Source organism: Dipodomys merriami, unplaced genomic scaffold (assembly GCF_024711535.1).
Source record: "Dipodomys merriami isolate MVZ:Mamm:240054 unplaced genomic scaffold, mDipMer1.0.p SCAF_373, whole genome shotgun sequence".
Taxonomy (NCBI): Eukaryota; Metazoa; Chordata; class Mammalia; order Rodentia; family Heteromyidae; genus Dipodomys; species Dipodomys merriami.
In genome coordinates, this window is record NW_027205304.1 from 823,140 (window position 1) to 842,843 (window position 19,704).

The following is a 19,704-nucleotide window of genomic DNA, read 5'->3' on the forward strand; positions in this document are numbered from 1 at the left end:
ATGAGGGGACAAGGAAGCTGGGGTTACGAGTGAGAACGTGTCCTCACCCTGCCATCATGTGTGCAGAGGGTGACTTCTTTTTTTCCTCAACTTCCCCTTAATCCTTGCTTCCTCTTCTGTGCTGCCCCACCCATTCTGGTCAGGCAATCCTTGCTTTCCCTCTCCATGTGCTTTGCTTTTTCTACCCCGATTCCACAGGTCAGATGTTCCAGGACCCCTGCAGCCTTGCTGGTCTCCAAACCCCCACTGCTTTGTTCTCAGTTTCCCAACATTTTTGGAAGGAACATGTCTCCACTGGGGAAACTGAGGCACTGGGCCTTTGGGCTGAATTGGTCCAGGATGAGAACGTAGTCTACAGAGAGGGCACAGGGCCTCTGGGGAAGGGCCTGGCGGTCTGGCAGCCACCCTCAGAGTTGCATTCTGGCCTTGTGCAAGTCATCTACCAGATTGCAGAAGGGTGGGCCCAAGGAGGGGCCAGCTATGGGCCACACTCTGTGCTCACAGGAAGGTCCACACTGCCCCCTGCAGTGTGCAATCCTCACCAGCAGCAGTGTGGGGAGGTGATTTATCTGGGCCTGGGAAGCACTTGGGGCCCTGTGCTCCCATGGTCCTGGGGAGAGGCAGATTCAGAGACTGAGGTGGAATTCATGGTCCATATTATGAGAGCATCTGTGTCCTCCCTCACTGGCATCCAGATCACCTGCTCAAGGCCGAGCTGTGTTCTTTTATTTTCTTTTAATGCAGTCCAGGGCTGAGGCCCTGGGAACAGTGCACATGGCAATGGTTGAGCCTCTGGTGCCAGGATCTTACACACCTTTGCCGTGGTGGCCCCTGGGCTCCAGGCTGGCACAGCTGGGCCCCTGGGAGGGAGACCCTGACTGGCAGGCACGGGATGGAGGAGGCCTGGGGCTGGAGCTGGTGGAGGCTGGCCATGAGGACTGACCAGGCTGCCAGTCTGTGTAGTGTGGACAGGGATCACTGGCGTCCAGACTCAGGCTTGGTGTTTGGCTGGAGGGGGTAGTAAAGGGAGGGGCTGTGGGGCTGGGGCTGGGGTCAGGGAGCAGAGAGGGGACTGAGGTTGAGGGTCGAGGTCTGTGATCAGGGCAGCAGGGGCTGAGGTCCAGGGAGGAGGGCTGAGGTCAGGGTGGGGCTACTGGGGGTGGGGGAGGAGTCAGGGCCTGTGTTGAGGCTGGGGTCTGATGTCAGAGGCAGGGGGGGTCCTCTCCATGGGGTTGGAAGTAACAGATAGTGGAGGTGCAGCCACCACCCGCTGCCACCATGGGGCCACACTGTCCCCTGCACTCAGTGCTGCTCACACCTGGAGGCCTTTCTTCCCCTGAGAGCCTTACCTCCTCCCCTGGGCTCTGGGACCCCTGAGTGCCCCTCCTTTGTTCCAGAACAGCTGGGAAATGCCTAGTTCTGGCCAGGCCTAAGCAAGTCAGCCTAAGCAGAATGGCTCAATACCAGGGAGTCCTCTGGCTTGCAGATCCATAGGCCCTTTGCCCTTCTTAGGTACCCCACCAGCAAAGGGAGAGAGGCCACTGACTGCCCCCATCCATCTTCCCTGTCCATGCCACACCAAGACACGCCTCCCCTTGTACTAATTTTAATGAAAAGTCTATTTTATCAGACACCAATATGGCTACTCCTGTCTTCTTGCAGGGTGCATTTGCATGGAAGATCCTTTTCATCCCTTCGCTCAGCATTTGTGCCCATGTGTGCATGTGATTCACAGGTCCAGACAGGTGAGCAATCCACCAGCAGCTGGGCACTTAGGCCTGTCTGCTGCGGAGGGCTGGGGAGACCAACCTCAGCTCTCCAGGGTGGGTGTGAGGCTTCAGAAGGGGTGGGATCCCACAGCTGCTCAGGCTTTTGTCTGTGTTGTTTCAAACAGGCCCAGTCTCCCTGTGGCTACCAGGGCTGTGGCAAATGCAGGGTCATAGCGCCCTCTCAGTATGAATCTGCTAACAGATGAGGTGGGGGTGAGGAAGGGCTCTGGACTCTGTCTTCTTCGAATGTGGTGCCTCTTCTTGGGTGGGAGGGAGGAGCTTGGGCCGAGTTCAGTGGGTCATCACCAGCTTTGGTCTCCCTTGAGGCGGGGTGGGGGGTGATTCAGGTCTACAGGAGGGTCCTCACTGATCCTGGAATTAGTTGTGCCTGTGAGGCAATCCATCAAGGCAAGGTTCAAGGTAAGAAAAGAATTTTTACTTACATTATTTACATCAGAAAAGGTGTTACACTACCTTGTCCTGGGCTAGCTACCCAGAGCCAAGAGCAGCCTCGACCCCTATACCTTCAAGCCTCCAGACCTTTATTAGTTGGTCTGCAAACCTCGGTGTGCAAACCTCCAACCCCAGACCTCCAAAGCTCCAGAGCTCCAAAGGGGAAGGCTTTTTCTCTCTACTCTGCTCTGGTAAAGGCCTCTGCACAGGACCAGTAGTCACCTCTTGCTGTCTTTCTCCCCACTCTCTCTAGTCACCCCCCTGACCTGGGAACATGAAGCCTATATATGGCTGCGCCCCTCCCCCACTCTAGTGGCTCTGATGGTTTCAAGTGCCCCTCCCCCAAGCTGCCCTCTGTCCAGCCCCTCCTTGATAGCTCTTGACAGTGGGCCCAGTGGGGCGGTGAGGTCAGCCTCTCATCCACACCTCCTCCAGCAGCCCAGTCCTTGAGCGGTGATATCAGCATGGGGTAGTCTTTGGCCCCTCTGGTTATTACAGGCTGACCAGTGGTGCCCTAGAAAGTCTCCAGGTCTGGGTGTTGCCGTGGTTCGCTGCTGGTGTCTGTCCCTTCCTGTGCTGTCAGGGTCCAGCATTGTGGAGGTTTTCTGCATCTGGATGCTGCAGTCCCATTGGAGTCCCTGGCAGCCACTGGGCCACGTGCACAGCTCAGCCCTGCTGCCAGCAAGGGACAGGGGGATGGAGGAGGGCTCTGCGGTTTTCCATCCTTCTGTGTACAAGGTATGCGTTCTCTCAGTTCCTGTGATTCTATGCTTGTCCATATCTTTGTTGTTGATCTCTTGGGGAGAAGTGCGTATTAGCACCCCAAGTCTCTTTTTGGTGAGAGAGCTAGGGTGATTCCCTATTGTTTCACTGTCATCCTCTTCCCCATTCCCTCTTCCTAAAGGCCTCAGAGCTGCTTACCTTGGGGCTCTGTATGTTGTCCTAGGGAAAAGAACATGAGAGAATATTGAGGTGTGACAAGACAGCACAGATGGCAAGGGACGCGGGGGGGGCGGGGGAGCAGCTGCCAGGTGAAGGCCAGAGTCACATGGGTCAGATGAGGTGAAGAATGGGAGAGGAGAAAGGACTGAAAGGGAGGGGCAGAGTGCATATGTAGAGAGGGGTGTGTGCAGAAGAATGAAGGGCCAGGGATAGAAATGGGGAAGGGGTGGTATAAGAAATATTTTCATATTTCTCTTCAGTGTTTTGGGAGACTTCCCTGCAGGGGCACAGGAGGATGGGAAGGATATCAGAGGCTAGTCATGAGTGGGTTTAGTCATATGATAGGGCCTGATTCCATTTGAGGGGGTGTCTGCCACCTGCCCTGACACACTCATTGTGAACCCAATGGTGTTCAGAACGAGGCTGCCTGAAAGGTGAATGAGGGAGAAGCCCTTGGCAGCATGGCCCTGAACTTGGCCCTCAACATTATTTAAAGTATGTCATTTTTTGGAAACTGCTTTGTGGCAGTGTGGGGGAACACTGGAGAAATGTGAGGTGCCAACTCTGCTTGTGTCTGAATGCATTGCCCTGCCAAAAGTGGGAGAAAATACACACACACACACACACACACACACACACACACACACACACACACACACACACACAGTTTTAGGGCCTTTGATCAAGTAGGCAGGCTGGGTCTCTGGAAGGAGACTGGAAGAAGGGCTGCTAGCCAAAGAAGGCACAGGGCAGAGAGAGGAAGGATGGAGGGAGGCTTTGAGTAGGAAACGTGTGACGTGTGTGTGTGTGTGTGTGTGTGTGTGTGTGTGTGTGTGTGTGTGTGTGTGTGTGTGTGTGTGTGTGTGTGTGTGTGTGTGTGTGTGTGTGTACGTATTGGGGATTAAGTTTAGGACCTGTGTTCTTGCTTGCCTTTTTCAGATTTCCAAGTTGCTGGGACTAAATATGTGACTTGCTTTTCCAGTTGAAACGAAACCATGTTAGCCACACCTGAACGTGCAGCTTTTGGATGGTTAACTGAATGTGGATGCTGCTGGCTCACACCTTTAATCCTAGCTGTTTAGGAGGCTGAGATATGAGGATTGAAGTTCAAAGTTAACATAGGCAGGAAAGTTTGTGAGACTCTTATCTCCAATGAGTCACCAGAAAACTAGAAGTGGTGCTGTGGCTCAAGTGGTAGAGCACTAGCCTTCAGCATAAGAGTTTGGAGACAGGGCTGGGAATATGGTTTAGTGGTAGAGTGCTTGCCTAGCATGCATGAAGTCCTGGATTCGATTCCTCAATACCACATAAGCAGAAATCAGAAGTGGTGCTGTGGCTCAAGTGATAGTGTGTTAACCTTGAGCAAAAGAAGCTCAGGAACTGTGCCCAGGTTTTGAGCTCAATCCCCAGGACTGGCAAAAAAAAAAAAAAAAGAGTATAGGGACAATGCCTAGGCCCTGAGTTCAAGCTCCACCACTGATCCCCCAAAAAGTCTCTTCAATTCATTATCCTCAGCTAATAAGAAAAGGCAAGAGGAAAGGAAGGAGAGATGAGAGGGTAGAAAAAAAAAAAAGAGATGGAGGAGCTGGAGCAGAAGATGCCCGGGGGCCATGGCATGTTCACCAGGGGAAAGGATATGGTACAGAAAAAAGAAAAGTATAGGAGAGAATGATTGGGCTGGGGATGTGGCTGAAGTGTTAGAGCATCTGACTGTCAAGCTCAGCTCCCTGAGTTTAATCCCCAGGTACAGCCTCGTCTCTAAAAAGACAAGAGAGTAAGATACACAAAGGAAGATGATTAAGGCTGAGAGAAAAACAGATAAACAGAAGCTCAGAGACTGGGAGGACAGCAGGAAAGAGGAACCAAAGAGAGCCACTTGCTGGTAAAGAAGAGTCTGAAACTCCATGCTGGTCTCATTGTTAGGGGATGGGGCTGCAGGGTGAGGAGACTGGAGCAGTAGGGTACAAGGCTGGACACAGAATAGGTGAGTCATGAGCCTCTGAGAAAGGCCCCTGTGTGTTTCTTTTTTCTTTTCCTTTTTTAAATTTAGCTAATTGGCTAACAATAAATACAATTTCATGAACTTATTATTTGCCATACATTTACAGATTCTTATCCATTTTCCTTAAAAGACCTATAAACCTCAGCAAGACACATTCTACATGAAAATGTCCAAAGCAAATGTAAAATACTTTTCAGTAATCTACAACTGCTAATGTTATTTTTCGTTCTTATATTACATTATTGAATAGGTAGCAAAGATTTTCCTCATAAAAGAGAAGTAGGAGATATCTGTGTGCTGTAAACAGAGGACAGTAAAAAAATCTTTTTCAAAATGCTTTGGTCATTTTTATGGGCTTCATTGTGGGTTGCTAATATGCCCCTATTTTTGTTTTTCTATCCTTATTTTGCTTTTTTACATGATCTTTAATTAATCAAACAAAGAGATTTCAGTTTAACATGTCAGTTTTTGAACACAATGCATCTTGACCAATATGTCTCTCTCTCTCTCTATATATATATATTTATATATATAATATATATATGTATATATCTTTTTCCTACTCTGGGCTTGAACTCAGGGCCTGGGCCCTGTCCCTGAGCTTTCCTGCTTAAGGCTTGTTCTCTACCACTTGAACCATAGCTCCACTCCCAGCTTTATAGAGGTTATTTGGCAAAAAGTGTATCAGGGTCTTTTCTAACCCAGGCTCTCTTCAAACCATGATCCTCAGATCTCAACCTTCGGAATAGTTAGAATTACAGGCTGTGAGGCATGGGTGCTCAGATAAAATATCTCTCTATTAGTGCATATGAATTGTACAAAGTAATAGGTTTCACTGTGATATTTTCCTACTTGTTCTTATAGGGAAACTTGTAAAGAAACCTCCCAAACCAGCACCTCTGTCTCACTCACCCTGCCTCCTTGGGAGGACAAATACTCACCCTGCTGGGGATTGTAGTTGTCTGGCCTGTAGAAGAAGCAACATGGTGTCAGTATGACTTCCTTGTGATTCTCTGTCACCTTCTTAATTCTGTCCTATGTTCAGACCAACCTTGAGGGAAATGGAGGAGTGGAGATGCTCTGCCCCAGCCAGTCAGGGCTGTAAGCTGAGGCCAGCCATACTTGTCCTCTTGTCCTCCACTGCAAGTCCTAAGACAAGCCCTTCTGGGTCCATCCATCACCTCTTCATCCCTGTCTCCCCACCCTCTTTTTTGTTGGTCTTAGGGCTTAAACTCAGGGTCTGGACATTGTCCTGTCTGTTTGTTCAAGGCTAGTACTCTACCACTGTGAGGCATAGCTCCACTTCAAGTTTTCTGGTGGGTAACTGGAGATAAGAGTCTTGGGGACTTTCTTGCCCAGCCTGGCTTTCAACCTCAGATCTGAGCCTCATGAATAGCTAGAATTACAGTCATGAGCTACTACCCCAGGCCCAGCCCTCTCCCTTTCTCTCTTAATTTCTCCCCTACTTGACCTCCCTTCTTATCTTTACCCTCCACTTTCCTCCTTTTCCTTTCTCCGCGCTCACACCCATCTGTTTCCACGCCCTCACCCAACATGGCTTTCCTTCTGAATATTGGCTATTTCTGGTCCCAGAGATTGAATTCATGGTTGAAATCCTGTTCAGATTTCTGCTGCTTTCCTGGGCCATTCCTCACCCCTCAGCTGTTCTTCTTCTTTCCTTATTAGGGGTCTTGGCACCTTCTATTCTTTTTCTTTTTGTTTCTGTCAGTGTTGGGGCTTCAACTCAGTGCCTAGGTGCCTAAACTGTTTTATTTTGTTTTGTTTTTGTCAGTAATGGGGCTTGAATCTGGGCCTAAGAGCTGTCCTGAACTCTTCAGCTCAAGGTGATCACACTACTACTTGAGCCACAGAGCCATTTCTGGTTTTCTGGTGGTTTATTGGAGATAAGAGTCTCACAGACTTTCCTTCTTGGGCTGGCTTTGAACCATGATCCTCAGATCTCAGCCTCCTGAGTAGCTATGATTACAGGTGAGAGCCATTGGTGCCCCGCTGCCTGAACTGTTTTGCTGAAGCCTAGTGTGCTACCACTTTTAGCCTCAGTTCAGTTTTCTGATGGGTGACTGGAGAGAAGAGTCTCACGGACTTTCCTTCCCAAGCTGGCTTTGAACCAGGTCTCAGACTCCTGAGTAGCTAGAATTATAAGTGTGAGCCACAATGCCCAGCATGCACCTTTCTAGAAGACCACTTATTTGGCTGTACTTGACAGTTTACTTCAGGATTGTGCTGTGTTCCAGCCATCCATCCATTTGTCTGTCTTTGTGCAAGTACTGTGTTGTTTTGCTCAGTGTAGCTTTGAGAACTTTTTATGAACTCAAGCAGTACAAGTCCTCCATAACTGGCTATGAATTTCAGAAGATGAATTATTCATTTTTTATTTTTTTAATTATTCATTTTTGAAAAAAGAGTCATTGTGCGAAAAGATTAGGTATGATGCCCATGCCCTGAGTTCAAGCCCCATGATCAGATTTCATTTCAGACTTTGATCTGAGTTGCATTAAATCCGTAGCTTGAGGGCTGGGAAGGTGGCTCAGTGGTAGAGCGCTTGCCTTGCATGCATGAGGCCCTGGGTTCGATTCCTCAGCACCACATAAGCAGAAAAGCTGGAAGTGGCACTGTGGCTCAAGTGGTAGAGTGCTAGCCTTGAGCTGAAGAGCTGAGGGACAGCGCCCAGGCCCAGAGTTCAGGCCCCATTCCTGACCAAAAAAAAAAAAAATCTGTAGATTGCTTTGAATAGTGCATGCATCTTGTTTTATTCTTCTGGTCAAGAATATGAAATCTTTCCATTTCTTTGTGTCTTCTTTAATTTCTTTCAGTATTGTTTATGTCTTGGTATTAGTGTGTAAATCCTTCATTTTCTTTGTTTCTGTAAGATCTGTTCCTGGAAGGTGGGCAGACTCCCCCCTCCTCTCGGCTAAGTCTCTACCCAGTACCTGTATCACTAGGTAACTGGCATACCTAGAGGTCACCTTCTTGGCTGCCCCCAGACATGCTTCCCATTGGACCAAGGGAGGATCCCAGGCCTCCAGGCCACATATGCATCTAGTGTGGCAACACCTTCCCTCACCTGGCTGCACCTTCTCCCCTCTCCTTCCCTACTTAAACCCAGGTCAGACCTCAGCCTGCCCCTTTGGCCATATGGTCTCCATCTGGCATGGTGGGGGCAAGCAGCTCATTAAAATAAACTTCTCTATCTGCCTGAATAACTCGTGGTGTTCTCCTTACTGTCTACCTAATTAAACCTAACATATTTAAATACCTAACATAAATGGTGCCGTCTGAACTCAGGAAGGGTTTAAAGTCAGGATAGGCAGGATTCCTCTCCGTTTGTTTTGTTTTGTTTTGTTTCTCTCTCTTTTTTTTTTCTAGTTTTTCTCTGAGGACTATCCCCAGTTCTGACAGCCCTTTTCCCTCCAACTAAACTGCTGTGAAATGCCACGCTAGGCTTTTTACCAGTACCATGGCTGGCCTCCACATCTACGCTACACCATTTCTCTACTCTGGTGAGTGAACTACTCTACAAGTTCTCTGGTTTTCTGTTTGACTAGATGTGGCCACACCAGAAATCTCCTGGGCCTTTAGCTGAAAGGCCTCCTGAGCTGAGGACACTTGGTTTTGGGGGGTTTGACCATTTCTGCCTAGGGGGCGCTAGAGGATGTAGGCTGCTCCTTCCATCCAGTAAGCTCTCCTTCACTCACCAGACTGACGACCTCCAGTACTTTTAATGGCATGCTGCAAGTCATGCCCTAGCTGGGACACTAAGTTGGAATGCCTCTTGCAATTGCAATGGGGCCTGGTCAAAATATTTTTGCCACTGCAATGGTAATGGTCAGAAATCTTTTTACTTTCAGGCTCTACTTTGCTCTTTCCCTCTTAATTTTCTTTTTCTTTCTTTCTTTCTCTTTTTCTTTCTTTCTCTCTTTTTTCTCTTTCTTTCTCTCTCTTTCTTTCTTTCTTTCTCTCTCTCTCTCTTTCTTTCTTTCTTCTTTTGGCTTGGGCATGCAAAAGTGCAATGCAGGCTGGGTCCCAGGGACCATCTTCTCCATTCTCTCTCTAAGGCTAGTCATTGTAGGTTTGAGACTATATCTAACATCAAAAGAAAAGTAACTGCTTAGAAATTTGGCCTTAATACTAATTGGATAATTGCAATCACTGACCTAAATACAGTACTTTCTCTTTTCCTCTCTTCCTCTTCCTCTCTCTCCCCATCTATTGTCTGTCTGCTTGCTTGTGCTTACTTTATAAAACTCCAAGTCATACCATCCTGATAATGTGCCTTGCCAACAAAGCTGCCTCTTTTCACAGATCCAGGAAACTGAGGAACAACCAGCTAATGTGCTTTATTAGCAAAGATGTCTAAACTTGTTCTGTTGTCAAAATTTTTGGCTGTTGAGTTTTGCCTTGTATTTTGTTTGGCAATGCCTCTTCTAGCACTGACCACGTGGTTCTAAAATATTGGGCAAAATAATGCCATCTTACTGCTGGAATTCCAAGAGTCTATGGCTGTTACTCATTTTTGCATGCTGTAAAACTTATGTATACGGTGTGTGTGTGTTTGTGGATGTGCACGCGTGCGGGCGTGTGCCTACATGTGTGTATGGCTGTGTCTGAGAAAACTTGTTATCTGGCATTGTAATCAAGTTATTTGGCTTAGCAACATAAGTTTCTTGAAGACTTAGGTTTTTTTTATTTCAAATCTCCCCACTATTCAAGGTTTCTTTTTCTCTGTGTAACTTAATTTGGTCTCAATGTGTATAATTTAATTTGATCTCAATGTAAGTTGAAAAAGCCAAGGGATAGCACCCAGGCCCATTAACCAGTCTGTAGAAATTTGCAGGTAACACAGCAGGAGGAGTGACAGTCCATCCAAGGGATGCAGCCTACCCCAGATCCAATCCATCTCTTCCAACCTGGAAGATGGCCTCCCTTACTCCCACCTAGACCATCCTGACTACTTCTTTATTTTTTTGGGGGGGGAGTGCAGTCGTGGGGTCTGAACTCTGGGCCTGGGTGCTGTCCCTCAGCTCTTTAGTTCAAGGCTAGCGCTCTACCACTTGAGCCATAGTGCCATTTCTGGCTTTTTTCTTTTTGCTTATGTGGTGCTGAAGAATCGAACCCAGGGCCTCAGGCATGCAAGGCAAGCACTCTACCACTGAGCCACCTTCCCAGCCCAATCCTCACTACTTCTAATGTGATAAAAAGTAGACTGGACTGCTGCCTGACTTCTTCACATGCAGCTGATTCCTGGTGGAAGACTGCTTTGGATTTGCAAAAACTACTACTCTTGTGTGACGTTCTTTCTGCAAATTGGCTAACTTAGGCATTGTTAGGGTCACCAGAAAACAATACTATTTGTTGACCAATTCTTGAGAAGGTGCAGGTAAGCACTACTCACTTCTATTTGATCTCCTTGTTGCTTTAATTGGAAATAATAAAGGGTTTTTTGTGGCAAAGATTGCAGTTCAAAGCCAGCCCAGGCAGAAAAATCTCTGAAACTCCATCTCCCAGTGAACCAGCAAAAAGGCAGGCTAGAATCATGGCTCAAGAGACTCATTTCTAATTAACCAGCTAGATGCTGGAAATGGCACTGTAACTCAAAATGGTAGGAGAGCTAGCCTCAAGCAGAAGTGCTTAGGGACAGTGCCCAGGCCTTGAGTTCAAAGCCTGTGAATGCCAACTGGGACAAGCTATCCCAGCCATGAACGCTGAGGGGACCCCACCACCACCTGCAAGGATGAAGTCAGTCCTGACAACGAAAATCCATGGAGAGGAGTAAGAGGAAATAACATTCTGATTGGAGTCACTGTATACTTGCCCTTTCAAATTAATCAGAACTGGGAGATAAAAAGAAATAGTTCCTTGCCCCTCTAATGTCCATACCTGTCTACCTTCTAACTGGACAGGAACTTAATTCTTTCCTTTATTACCTGACAGTTTAGGGATTTTTTTCCCCTAAGTGTTTTTATTTTATTGGCTGTTGCTATTATAGATGAAATGACAATCTTGACTTTTTTCTTTCCTCAGTCGTTATACGCCATATAAGGGCTCTTCCTGGTCCTAGCCATTTCCCTCCATCCTTTGCGCTGCTGCAGCCTGGCTGTCCTCACACACAGATGCTCTCCCTGCAGGAGCGCACTGTGACTGCTCACTGTGCCTCTGGGATCTGATGTTGCTGGCTTTGATTTACAAGACCCCCTTCTCTCATCTCCCCTTTCCTCTCTTTGAGTATCTTCTTCCTTACTCCCAGATCTTTCCTGGCTTGTTGTTTTTATTATTCCTTCAGAGATTTTGTCTTCTGCTAAGCAGTCCTCTCTGACTCCTTTTCTATCCAGTGACATTGTTTAGCACTACTACAGCTCTCCCAAAAAACAATGAGCATCAACACTTCTGAGTGCAAAATTCCTTGAAAAGTAGGCTCTGTTCTTGTTTTGATTTGCCAAATTCAAGCCAGGCCCTTCAGTGTGTGCACTGGTTCAGTCCTTGCTGAATTGAGACAACTTCCTGTCCCTTCTGATTTGTTGTACCTTTCCCAGGGCTGGCTGTCTCTTCTCCAACAATCAAAAGGTGAAGATGGATGACTCAGGACTAAGTCATGAGAGAAGACCTGGTAAACCCTGACATCATGTGCTATTGTTGGTTTGCACAGACTTACTTGAGGAGGCTTAAATAAAATGTAGATTTCCAGTTAGGACAGCAGATATTATCCTGGCACTGAGGATTCAAGGCCAGCCTGGCCTATATTGTGAGACCTTGTCTCAAAACAAAATCACAGAAAGCAGTATCCCTAAGCACAGGCCTCACAGACTGATGGTTTGAGGAAAGCCCAGGAGGTATCTGCCTTTTTTATTTTTGTGGTGCCAGTTGTGGGGCTTGAACTCAGAGCTTAGGCGCTGTCCCTGTGCTTTTATTGCTTAAGGTTAGTGCACTACCACTTGAAAAACAGCACCACTTCCACCTTTTTTTGGTAGTTAATTGAAGATAAGAGTCTCACTGGCTTTTCTGCTAGGGCTGGCTGGAACTTTGATCCTGAGATCTCAGCCTCCTGAGTAGCTGGGATGATAGGCATGAGCCACAGTCACCCTGCAGTTATCTGCATTTTTTAAATTGGTTGTGGGGCTTGAACTCTGGACCTGGGTGCTATCCTTCAGCTCTTCAGCTCAAGGCCAGTTAAGAGTTTTGTTGACTTTCCTGCCCGGGGTGGCTTTGAACCTAGATCCTCAGATCTCAGCCTCCTGAGTAGTGAGGATTACAGGCGTGAGCTGCCAACACCTGGAGGTATCTGCATTTTTATAAAGCATCTTAAGTGTTTACAATGGAAGAGTGTCCCCAAGGAAGCATGATGAGAGGCCAGCTCTGGACATTTACCTTTCTCCATCTGAGGAAGGCCATCAGTCCTAGCACCCCAATTTTGAATGTAGCAGTGAACATCACAACCCCAACAAAGGCTCCCAGACTCAGGGGCAGAGACTCTGAGACTGTGTGGCCAGCTGAGGTAACTTCAGAGGCTACACTGGTGCTTCTCTCAGTGGTGGTCTTCATCTGGGTGGTGGTCTTGATGGCTGGGGAAAAATCAGAAGGCAGCAGATATAGAGTGGGACTATGTGAGTGACAAGTCAGATCTTGTTTCTTTGTTTTGTTTTTGTTTTTGTTGGTCATGGAGCTTGAACTTTGGGCCTGGGCGGTGTCCCTGAGCTCTTCAGCTCAAGGTGAATGCTCTTCCACTTGAGCCACAGCACCACTTCCAGTTTCCCAGTGGTTAATTGGAGATGAGTCTCACAGACTTTTGTGTATGGGTTGGCTTTGAACCCCAATCCTCAGATCTCAGCCTCTTGAGTAGCTAGGATTACAGGCGTGAACCACCAGTGCCTGGCTCAGATTTTGTCTTGTTCAGAGGAAAACAGAGATGGGAGCATTTCTCAGAGATCCATTCAGAGAGGAAAAGGGGGGAGCTTAGAATCCAGATGAACAGGGCTGGGGTAAAGGGATGCAAAAGTTAGAGCAGATGCCTAAGCAAGTTCCAGGCCTAGAGTTCAACCCAGTATCTCCAAAATAAATACAAGTTTAAATCCTGACTCTGTATCATTTTTCAATAGTGAATAAAAAGTCACTTCACTACTGATAAATAAATCACAGGAATAGAACATTATTTTTTGACATAAATCTATGGAACATAAAACATATCATTTAACTGTCTTGCAAGGGTGGCACTGAGTACATTCATGTTGCTGTGTAGCCATTACTGACTCTCTAGTTCTGAAACTTTCTCTGTACCCACTAAACTACTCCTTTTGTTCATGCTTATTAGAAATTAAGTATTAAAAAACAAAAACTGAGTGCTGGTAGCTCATGCCTGTAATCCTAGCTATCTAGAAGGCTGAAATTTGAGGATCATAGTCTGTGGCCAACCTGGGAAGGAAAGTCTGTGAGACTCTTATCACCAGTTAACCAGGAAAAAGCTGAAAGTGTGCTTGTGTCTCTAGTGGTAGAGCAGCAGCCTGGAGTGAAAAAGCTAAGGGACAGGCCCTGAGTTCAAGCCACAGGACTGGCACAAAAAAAGGCAAAAAGAAATCGATAAATAAATTACCTGTAACAAAACACTACTCTGTGCCCCATAATTATGCATACATAACAGTTGGTTAGAAATAAGATGAAAGGCTAAAAAGAATTAATAAAGGCATAACTCAATGGAGAACTAAGAAATTTTTTGAAAATATGCTTTTCTTGTTGTTATTAAGGGGCTGCCATTTCATAAGGCAGTTGTGAGTACAGTTCCTTTTGGACAGTGTCACCTCTTCCCTCACATTCCGTTTCCCCCTCCCAGCCCTGCTCACAAGTTGCATAGTTCAATTTCCACACAGTGTCTACTGAATACCATGAGTATACATTTGAATACCATGAATACATTTGGAGATCTAGAGGATTTTTAAATTACTTAAATATAGAATTTATATAATAACATTCCATTTAGAAAATAAAACCTAGAGTTGGGAATGTGGCTCAGGGTAGATATGCAAAAAGCCCTGGATTTGATCCAAACATTGAAAAAAAAACTGTATATGAGTGCTGTATTTAAATAAATGAATGACTATAATACATAATAAAAAGAAAACCAGAGTGATACTGATTTATTAAAAATCCTGGAATATGACTAAAGAATAGTTTAAATTTGTAGCCTGTCTTTGAACTTCAGCCCTCAGATCTCAGCCTCCTGAGTAGGAAGGCTGAAAGATGTGAGCCAGTAGCAATAGTCTAGTTAAATGTTTGCGCTCTCTCTGTCTCTCTCTGTATCTATCTCTCTCTGTCTCCCTGTCTCTCTCTTTGTGTATGTTTGTGTGTGTGTGGCCTTGCAATCTCACTTGCATTTTTGCTCAAGGCTAGCGGTCTATCACTCGAACAATACTCGCCTAGTTTTTCACGGCTTAATTGACGACATGATTCTTCTGACCAAAACATTTCTCTCTGTACAGAATGAACTGCCTACTGTTGTTGTAGCATGGTGGTATAAGAGAGTGAGGGTAATTAATGTATGCACAGTGCTAGGCCAGTGGGGTTCACCCTGCAAGTGCACCAGCAGTACAAACAAGTGCAGCATGGGCGTGAAGAGACACAGTGATGAGAAGAGTATGTGGGCTTGTGTGGGAGAATGGGGCTGGTGAGGGGTGGGAGAAGAGAAGAATGGAAGGGAGAGGAAGCCCTGGACAGAGAGGGGTGAGAGAGGTGTTTTGGGGAGGGAAGGGGGGAGATGGTGTGGGGTTGCAGCAGGCTTAGAAAACAAGGAGACCATCCATCAGACACTTGCTGTACATTCTGGGCTGAGCTCAGGGCTGTGGGAAGAGCAAGATTGGATGCAGATAACACAAAAAGAAGGCAGGACAGATCGTAGGGAAGTCAAATTAACAAGAAAGTTAGGGAACAGGCAGGACTGGAGTGCTAGTGTTAAGTTAGAACTTGGACAGTTGTGGCAGGGCTGAGGCCCAGGGCATGGGACTGGGATGAACCTCAGAGGCCACTGGGAGGCAAAGAGGAGGGGAAGCAGCATCTGTTTGGGGATGGTAATTGGTAAAAAGAAATAAGCAGTGACAATGGCAGGGTCCTGAGAAGAGGTCAGAGGTCAGGGAGCAGAAAGTGAGATTTGGCGTCCACTCGTGGGGCCTGAACTCTGGGCCTGGGCACTGTCCCTCAGCTCTTCAGCTCAAGGCTAGCGCTCTACCACTTGAGCCACAGCACCACTTCCAGCTTTTTTCTTTTCGCTTATGTGGTGCTGAGGAATCAAACCCAGGGCCTCAGGCATGCAAGGCAAGCGCTCTACCACTGAGCCACCTTCCCAGCCCCAGGAAAGTGAGATTTGAAGTGTACTGAGGGGACGTGGAGCTGGGGAAGGGGGCTCACCTTCCGTGATGGTGAGTTAGGTCCCTTCCATGGACTGCCACTGCTGCTCACCCATTTCCTTTGTCTTCAGATGGATGCGGCAGAAGTACATGGTCTCGTCTTCCTTCTGAAGGTTCAAAATGGACAGGGAGCCCGAGTTCCCATTCTTTGTGAAGTTCAGAACCAGCCGGTCCTTGAAATGCTTATGGATGAAAGGTGGGGTCATGGTGTAGATGAACTCCCCGTGGAACCTCATCCATCTCCAAAACAGCTTCACCTCGGGATCCTTGGGCAGCTCCCAGGAGTGGAAGAAGCTGAAGGGGATTTCGATGGAGCCTCCCACAATGGCAGAGAGGTGTTTGGGCTGCGTCATCCCAAAATCTTTGTCTGGAGGAAAAGGGAGGAAAGTGAAGCAAGTCCCTGCCAGAGGGGAGGCAGAGACTAACCCCAGATGCTCCTGCACCTGCATTCCCAGGGTTTGGTGGGACAGATGGCAGGGTTGACCCTCTCCAGGCTTGGGAGAGGAAAGTGGGTGAAGGGTTGGTCCTGGCCACCTCCTCCCACACAGCCCTCTGCACATGCCCAGCCCCCAGGCTCCCTGTGGCTTGATGGTTGTGGCCACTCACCAGCTGTCAGGACTCCTGCAGGCAGTAGCAGCAGTGCCACCAGGACCCACCCCATAGCTGGTCTCCTCTGGGGAGGAGGCCTGCTGAGTGCCACAGCCGGAAAGGAGGCCCTGACAGAGCCCTGGGGGCTTGCACAAGTGGGGTGAGTGTCACGTGGAGATTCTGGGTCAGACTGCATCTCCCCAGGGCTGAGGGAGGATGTTCACTTTCCCATCCCCACCTCCTTGTGACCCACAACTTCCTTCACCATGTGGCTTCTCCTTTTCTTCAACTTCTCCTTAACCCTTGCTGCCTCTTTTGTGCTACCCCCCAAGCTTGCCAGGCTTTTTCTGCTTTCTCTCCCCATGTGCTTTCTTTTCTTCCCACAGGTCAGATGTTCTGGGGACCCCTGGAACTATGCTGGTCTCCAAACCCCCATTGCTTTGTTCTCAGTTTCCCAGTGTTTTGGAATGGATACCTTCATTGGGGAAACTGAGGCACTGGATTTTGGGCTGATACCTTCATTGGGGAAACTGAGGCACTGGGTCTTTGGGCTGAATTGGCCCCCAATAGAAGGTAGTCACCAGAGAGGGTGTGGTGCTTCCAGGGAGGGACCTGGCTGCCGGGGAGCCACCCTCAGAGCTGCATTCTGGCCTTGTGCAAGTCATCTACTCAATTGGGGATGGATGAGCCCCAGGAGGGGCCAGCCGTGGACCGCACTCCATGCTCATGGGACAGGTCAACGCTGCCCCCTGTAGTGTGCAATCCCACCAGCAGCAGTGTGGGGAGGTGATTTATCTGGGCCTGAGAGGCACTTGAGGCTCCGGTGCTTGCATGGTCCTGGGGAGAGGCAGATTTGGAGGCTCAGGTGAGATTCATGGTCCATATTTTGAGAGCATCTGTGTCCTCCCTCCCTGGGATCCAGATCACCTGCTCAAGGCCGAGCTGTGTTCTTTTGTTTTCTTTTAATGCAGTCCAGGACTGAGGCCCTGGGAACAGTGCACATGGCAATGGTTGAGCCTCTGGTGCCAGGATCTTACACAAGGTGGCCATGGTGGCCCCCAGGCTCCAGGCTGGCACAGCTGGGCCCCTGGGAGGGAGGCCTGGGCTAGCAGGCATGGGGTGGAGGATACCTGGCGCTCGAGCTGGTGGAGGCTGGGCCAGGAGGACTGACCAGGCCACCGGGCTGAGGCAGAGCCGATGGGGGCTCAGGTGTCCAGGGCCCAGGGCTAGTTTCCTTAGGCCAGAGGTAGTAGAAAAAGGAGGGGTCATTGGAAGGGGGTCTGTGGTCAGGGACTGGGACTGGGGACTCAGGCAGGTCCTCTCCATGGGGTAGGAGGTGACAGTGGAGGGGCAGCTGCCAGCCACTCCCACCATGTGGGCACACTGTCCGTTGTACTGCTGTTCACACCTGGAGGCCTTCCTTTCCCTGAGAGCCTCCCCCTCCTTCCCTGGGCTCTGGGATCCCTGAGTGCCCCTCCTCCATTCCGGAAAGACTGAAAATGCCTCATTCTGACCAGGCCTAAGCAAGTCAGCCAGAGCAGAGTGGCTCAATACTGGGAAGTTGTCTGGCTTCAGACCTTCCAGGCCCTCTGCCCTTCTTAGCTTCCCCATGAGCAAAGGGAGAGGCCACCAAATGCCGCCCCTCTCTTCCCTGTCCCTTCCACATCAAGACACCCTCCCCGATGCCCCTCTCCTCCGGATCCACCCTGGCTCTAGCCTCCATTGCTGTCCTCCTAGACACCTGGGTGTTGAGGCTGTGTGTGGAACGGAACCACCTGGCACCAGCTTTGGTTGGTCCACTACTCACTCCTGTGGCTACATGTGCAGGCCAGGGTGTGGGGACACCTAGCAGAGGCCTAAGAAGGAAATGGTGCACAAATGCCACAGAAGGGGTCCCAAGGCCTGGATGGGAGAGACAACTCCCACATGCCTGTTCAGGGCTCCAGGCACAGAAGGAACAGGGAAGAGGTGTGGTCAGGCCCTGTGTGGCCTGACTGTGCGGGGGAAGATAGAGCTGCCAGCCTCAACCTCCCTGTCTGGAAGAATCCATCTCCCACCTACTGTGTAACACCTGGCACCACTAAGGAGCAGCCTGAGGGGAGCTCAGGTCACAGGAGGAAGGTCACCAACAGCCATGCTGAGAGGCCAGAGACTTCACAGGTGAACTCCAAGCCATAGAGGAAGTCTGGCCATATATATATATATATATATGCAATTAAAATGTACAATGGGACTTAATCTGCTATTTGCATACATGCATGTAACACACTTTCATCACAATCATATATTACTTTTCTTACTCTTTTTGGTGGCACTTGGAGCTTGCTAGGCAGGCAATTTACCACTTGAGACACAACCATAGTTGTTTTTTACATTAATTTTTCAGATGTTTTTTGCCCAGGGCAGCCTCAGACTACACTCATCCTACCTCAGCCTCCTGAGTAGTGTGGGATACAGTATGTGCCACCATGCCCAGATAGATGCTGTTCTTGTTGCTTTTTTGGAAGCAGTGTCAGCCCTGTGTCCATCAGAAGTCCTGACTGATGTCCCCCAGCCTCCTTTGGGAAGAAACCAGCTCAGTCCTGGGCAGTACCAGCTGGGCCTAATGCAGACTGATGGCCAGGAAGCTGACTGTGATGAGCACAAACACAGGCTCTTGGAGGATCCAGTCTCTCCAGAGAAATAAAGTGGGTATGAAAATCCATTGTGTTTGTACATAATTTCTGTATGCTGGTCCTCAGGCTTGGATTCAGGGCTGGGCACTATCCTTGAGCTTTTACACTCAGGCTATTGCTCGTTCTCTATAAAAACTACCAGTTGATCTGGGCTCCCATGGTTCCCGCCTGTAATCTTACCTACTCAGGAGGCTGAAGTCTGAGGATCATGGTTCAAAGCCAGGAAAATCAGTGAGACTCTTATTTTCAATGAAGCATCAGGAAACCGGATGTGACCCTGTGGGTCAAGTGATAGATTGCTAGCCTTGAACTGAAGCGCTCAGGGACAGGGCCCAGGTCCAGAGTTCAAGTCCCATGACTTACAAAACAAAAACAAAAAACTACCAACAAGTTGGGTGCTGGTGGCTTATGCTTATAATCCTACCTACTCAGAAGACGGAGATCTAAAGATTGTGTTTCCACAGTCAGCCAGGTCAAGAAAGTCCCTCAGAAAACTTATTTCCAATTTAGTACCAGAAAACCGGAAGTGGGTTTTTCTTTCAAAATGGTAGAGCCATAGCTTTGAGGTAAGAAAAAAGCTCAGGGACAGCACTAAGGCCAGAGTTCAGGCCCCAATGCTAGGGGAAGGAGGGAACCAGTTATATAACTCAATTAGTCCTTTTTTTTTTTTTTTTAGTGGTATGGAGCATTCAATGCAGGGTCTGTCACTCGTTAGACAAGCACTCTACCTCTTGAGCTACAGTTTTGCTTTTAATTTTTCAAATAGAGTCTCATGCTAGCTTTGCTCAAGCTAGCCTCAGTTCAAGAGCCTTCTAATTTCACATTCCTGAGTAGGCTAGTGCTCTAACAGTTGAGCCACAGCTCTACTT

The 19,704-nt window shown here is 48.3% G+C and overlaps 1 protein-coding gene across 6 annotated transcripts; it reads right to left on the minus strand.

Annotated features, from left to right (window-relative positions):
• Positions 1-1,598: 1,598 nt before the first annotated feature.
• On the minus strand, positions 1,599-19,179 carry LOC138804828 (paired immunoglobulin-like type 2 receptor beta-2). Of its 6 annotated transcripts, XR_011365352.1 has the most exons (7): positions 16,179-16,315; positions 15,625-15,939; positions 12,550-12,743; positions 6,108-6,133; positions 3,144-3,164; positions 2,649-3,018; positions 1,599-2,157 (listed from the first exon to the last, which is right to left on the minus strand). XR_011365352.1 is itself a non-coding variant. In XM_069989323.1 (6 exons), exons 1-6 carry the CDS (start codon positions 16,231-16,233, stop codon positions 2,148-2,150), a joined length of 621 nt encoding a protein of 206 aa, XP_069845424.1. In that variant the 5' UTR covers positions 16,234-16,315; the 3' UTR covers positions 1,599-2,147. The 6 variants fall into 6 exon arrangements, 5 of the variants coding, with proteins under 5 accessions (XP_069845424.1, XP_069845425.1, XP_069845426.1 ...); XM_069989323.1 differs by lacking the exon at positions 2,649-3,018; XM_069989325.1 differs by lacking the exons at positions 1,599-2,157; positions 16,179-16,315 and adding an exon at positions 19,016-19,179 and having other exon boundaries at positions 2,184-3,018.
• Between the last annotated feature and the right edge of the window lie 525 nt (positions 19,180-19,704).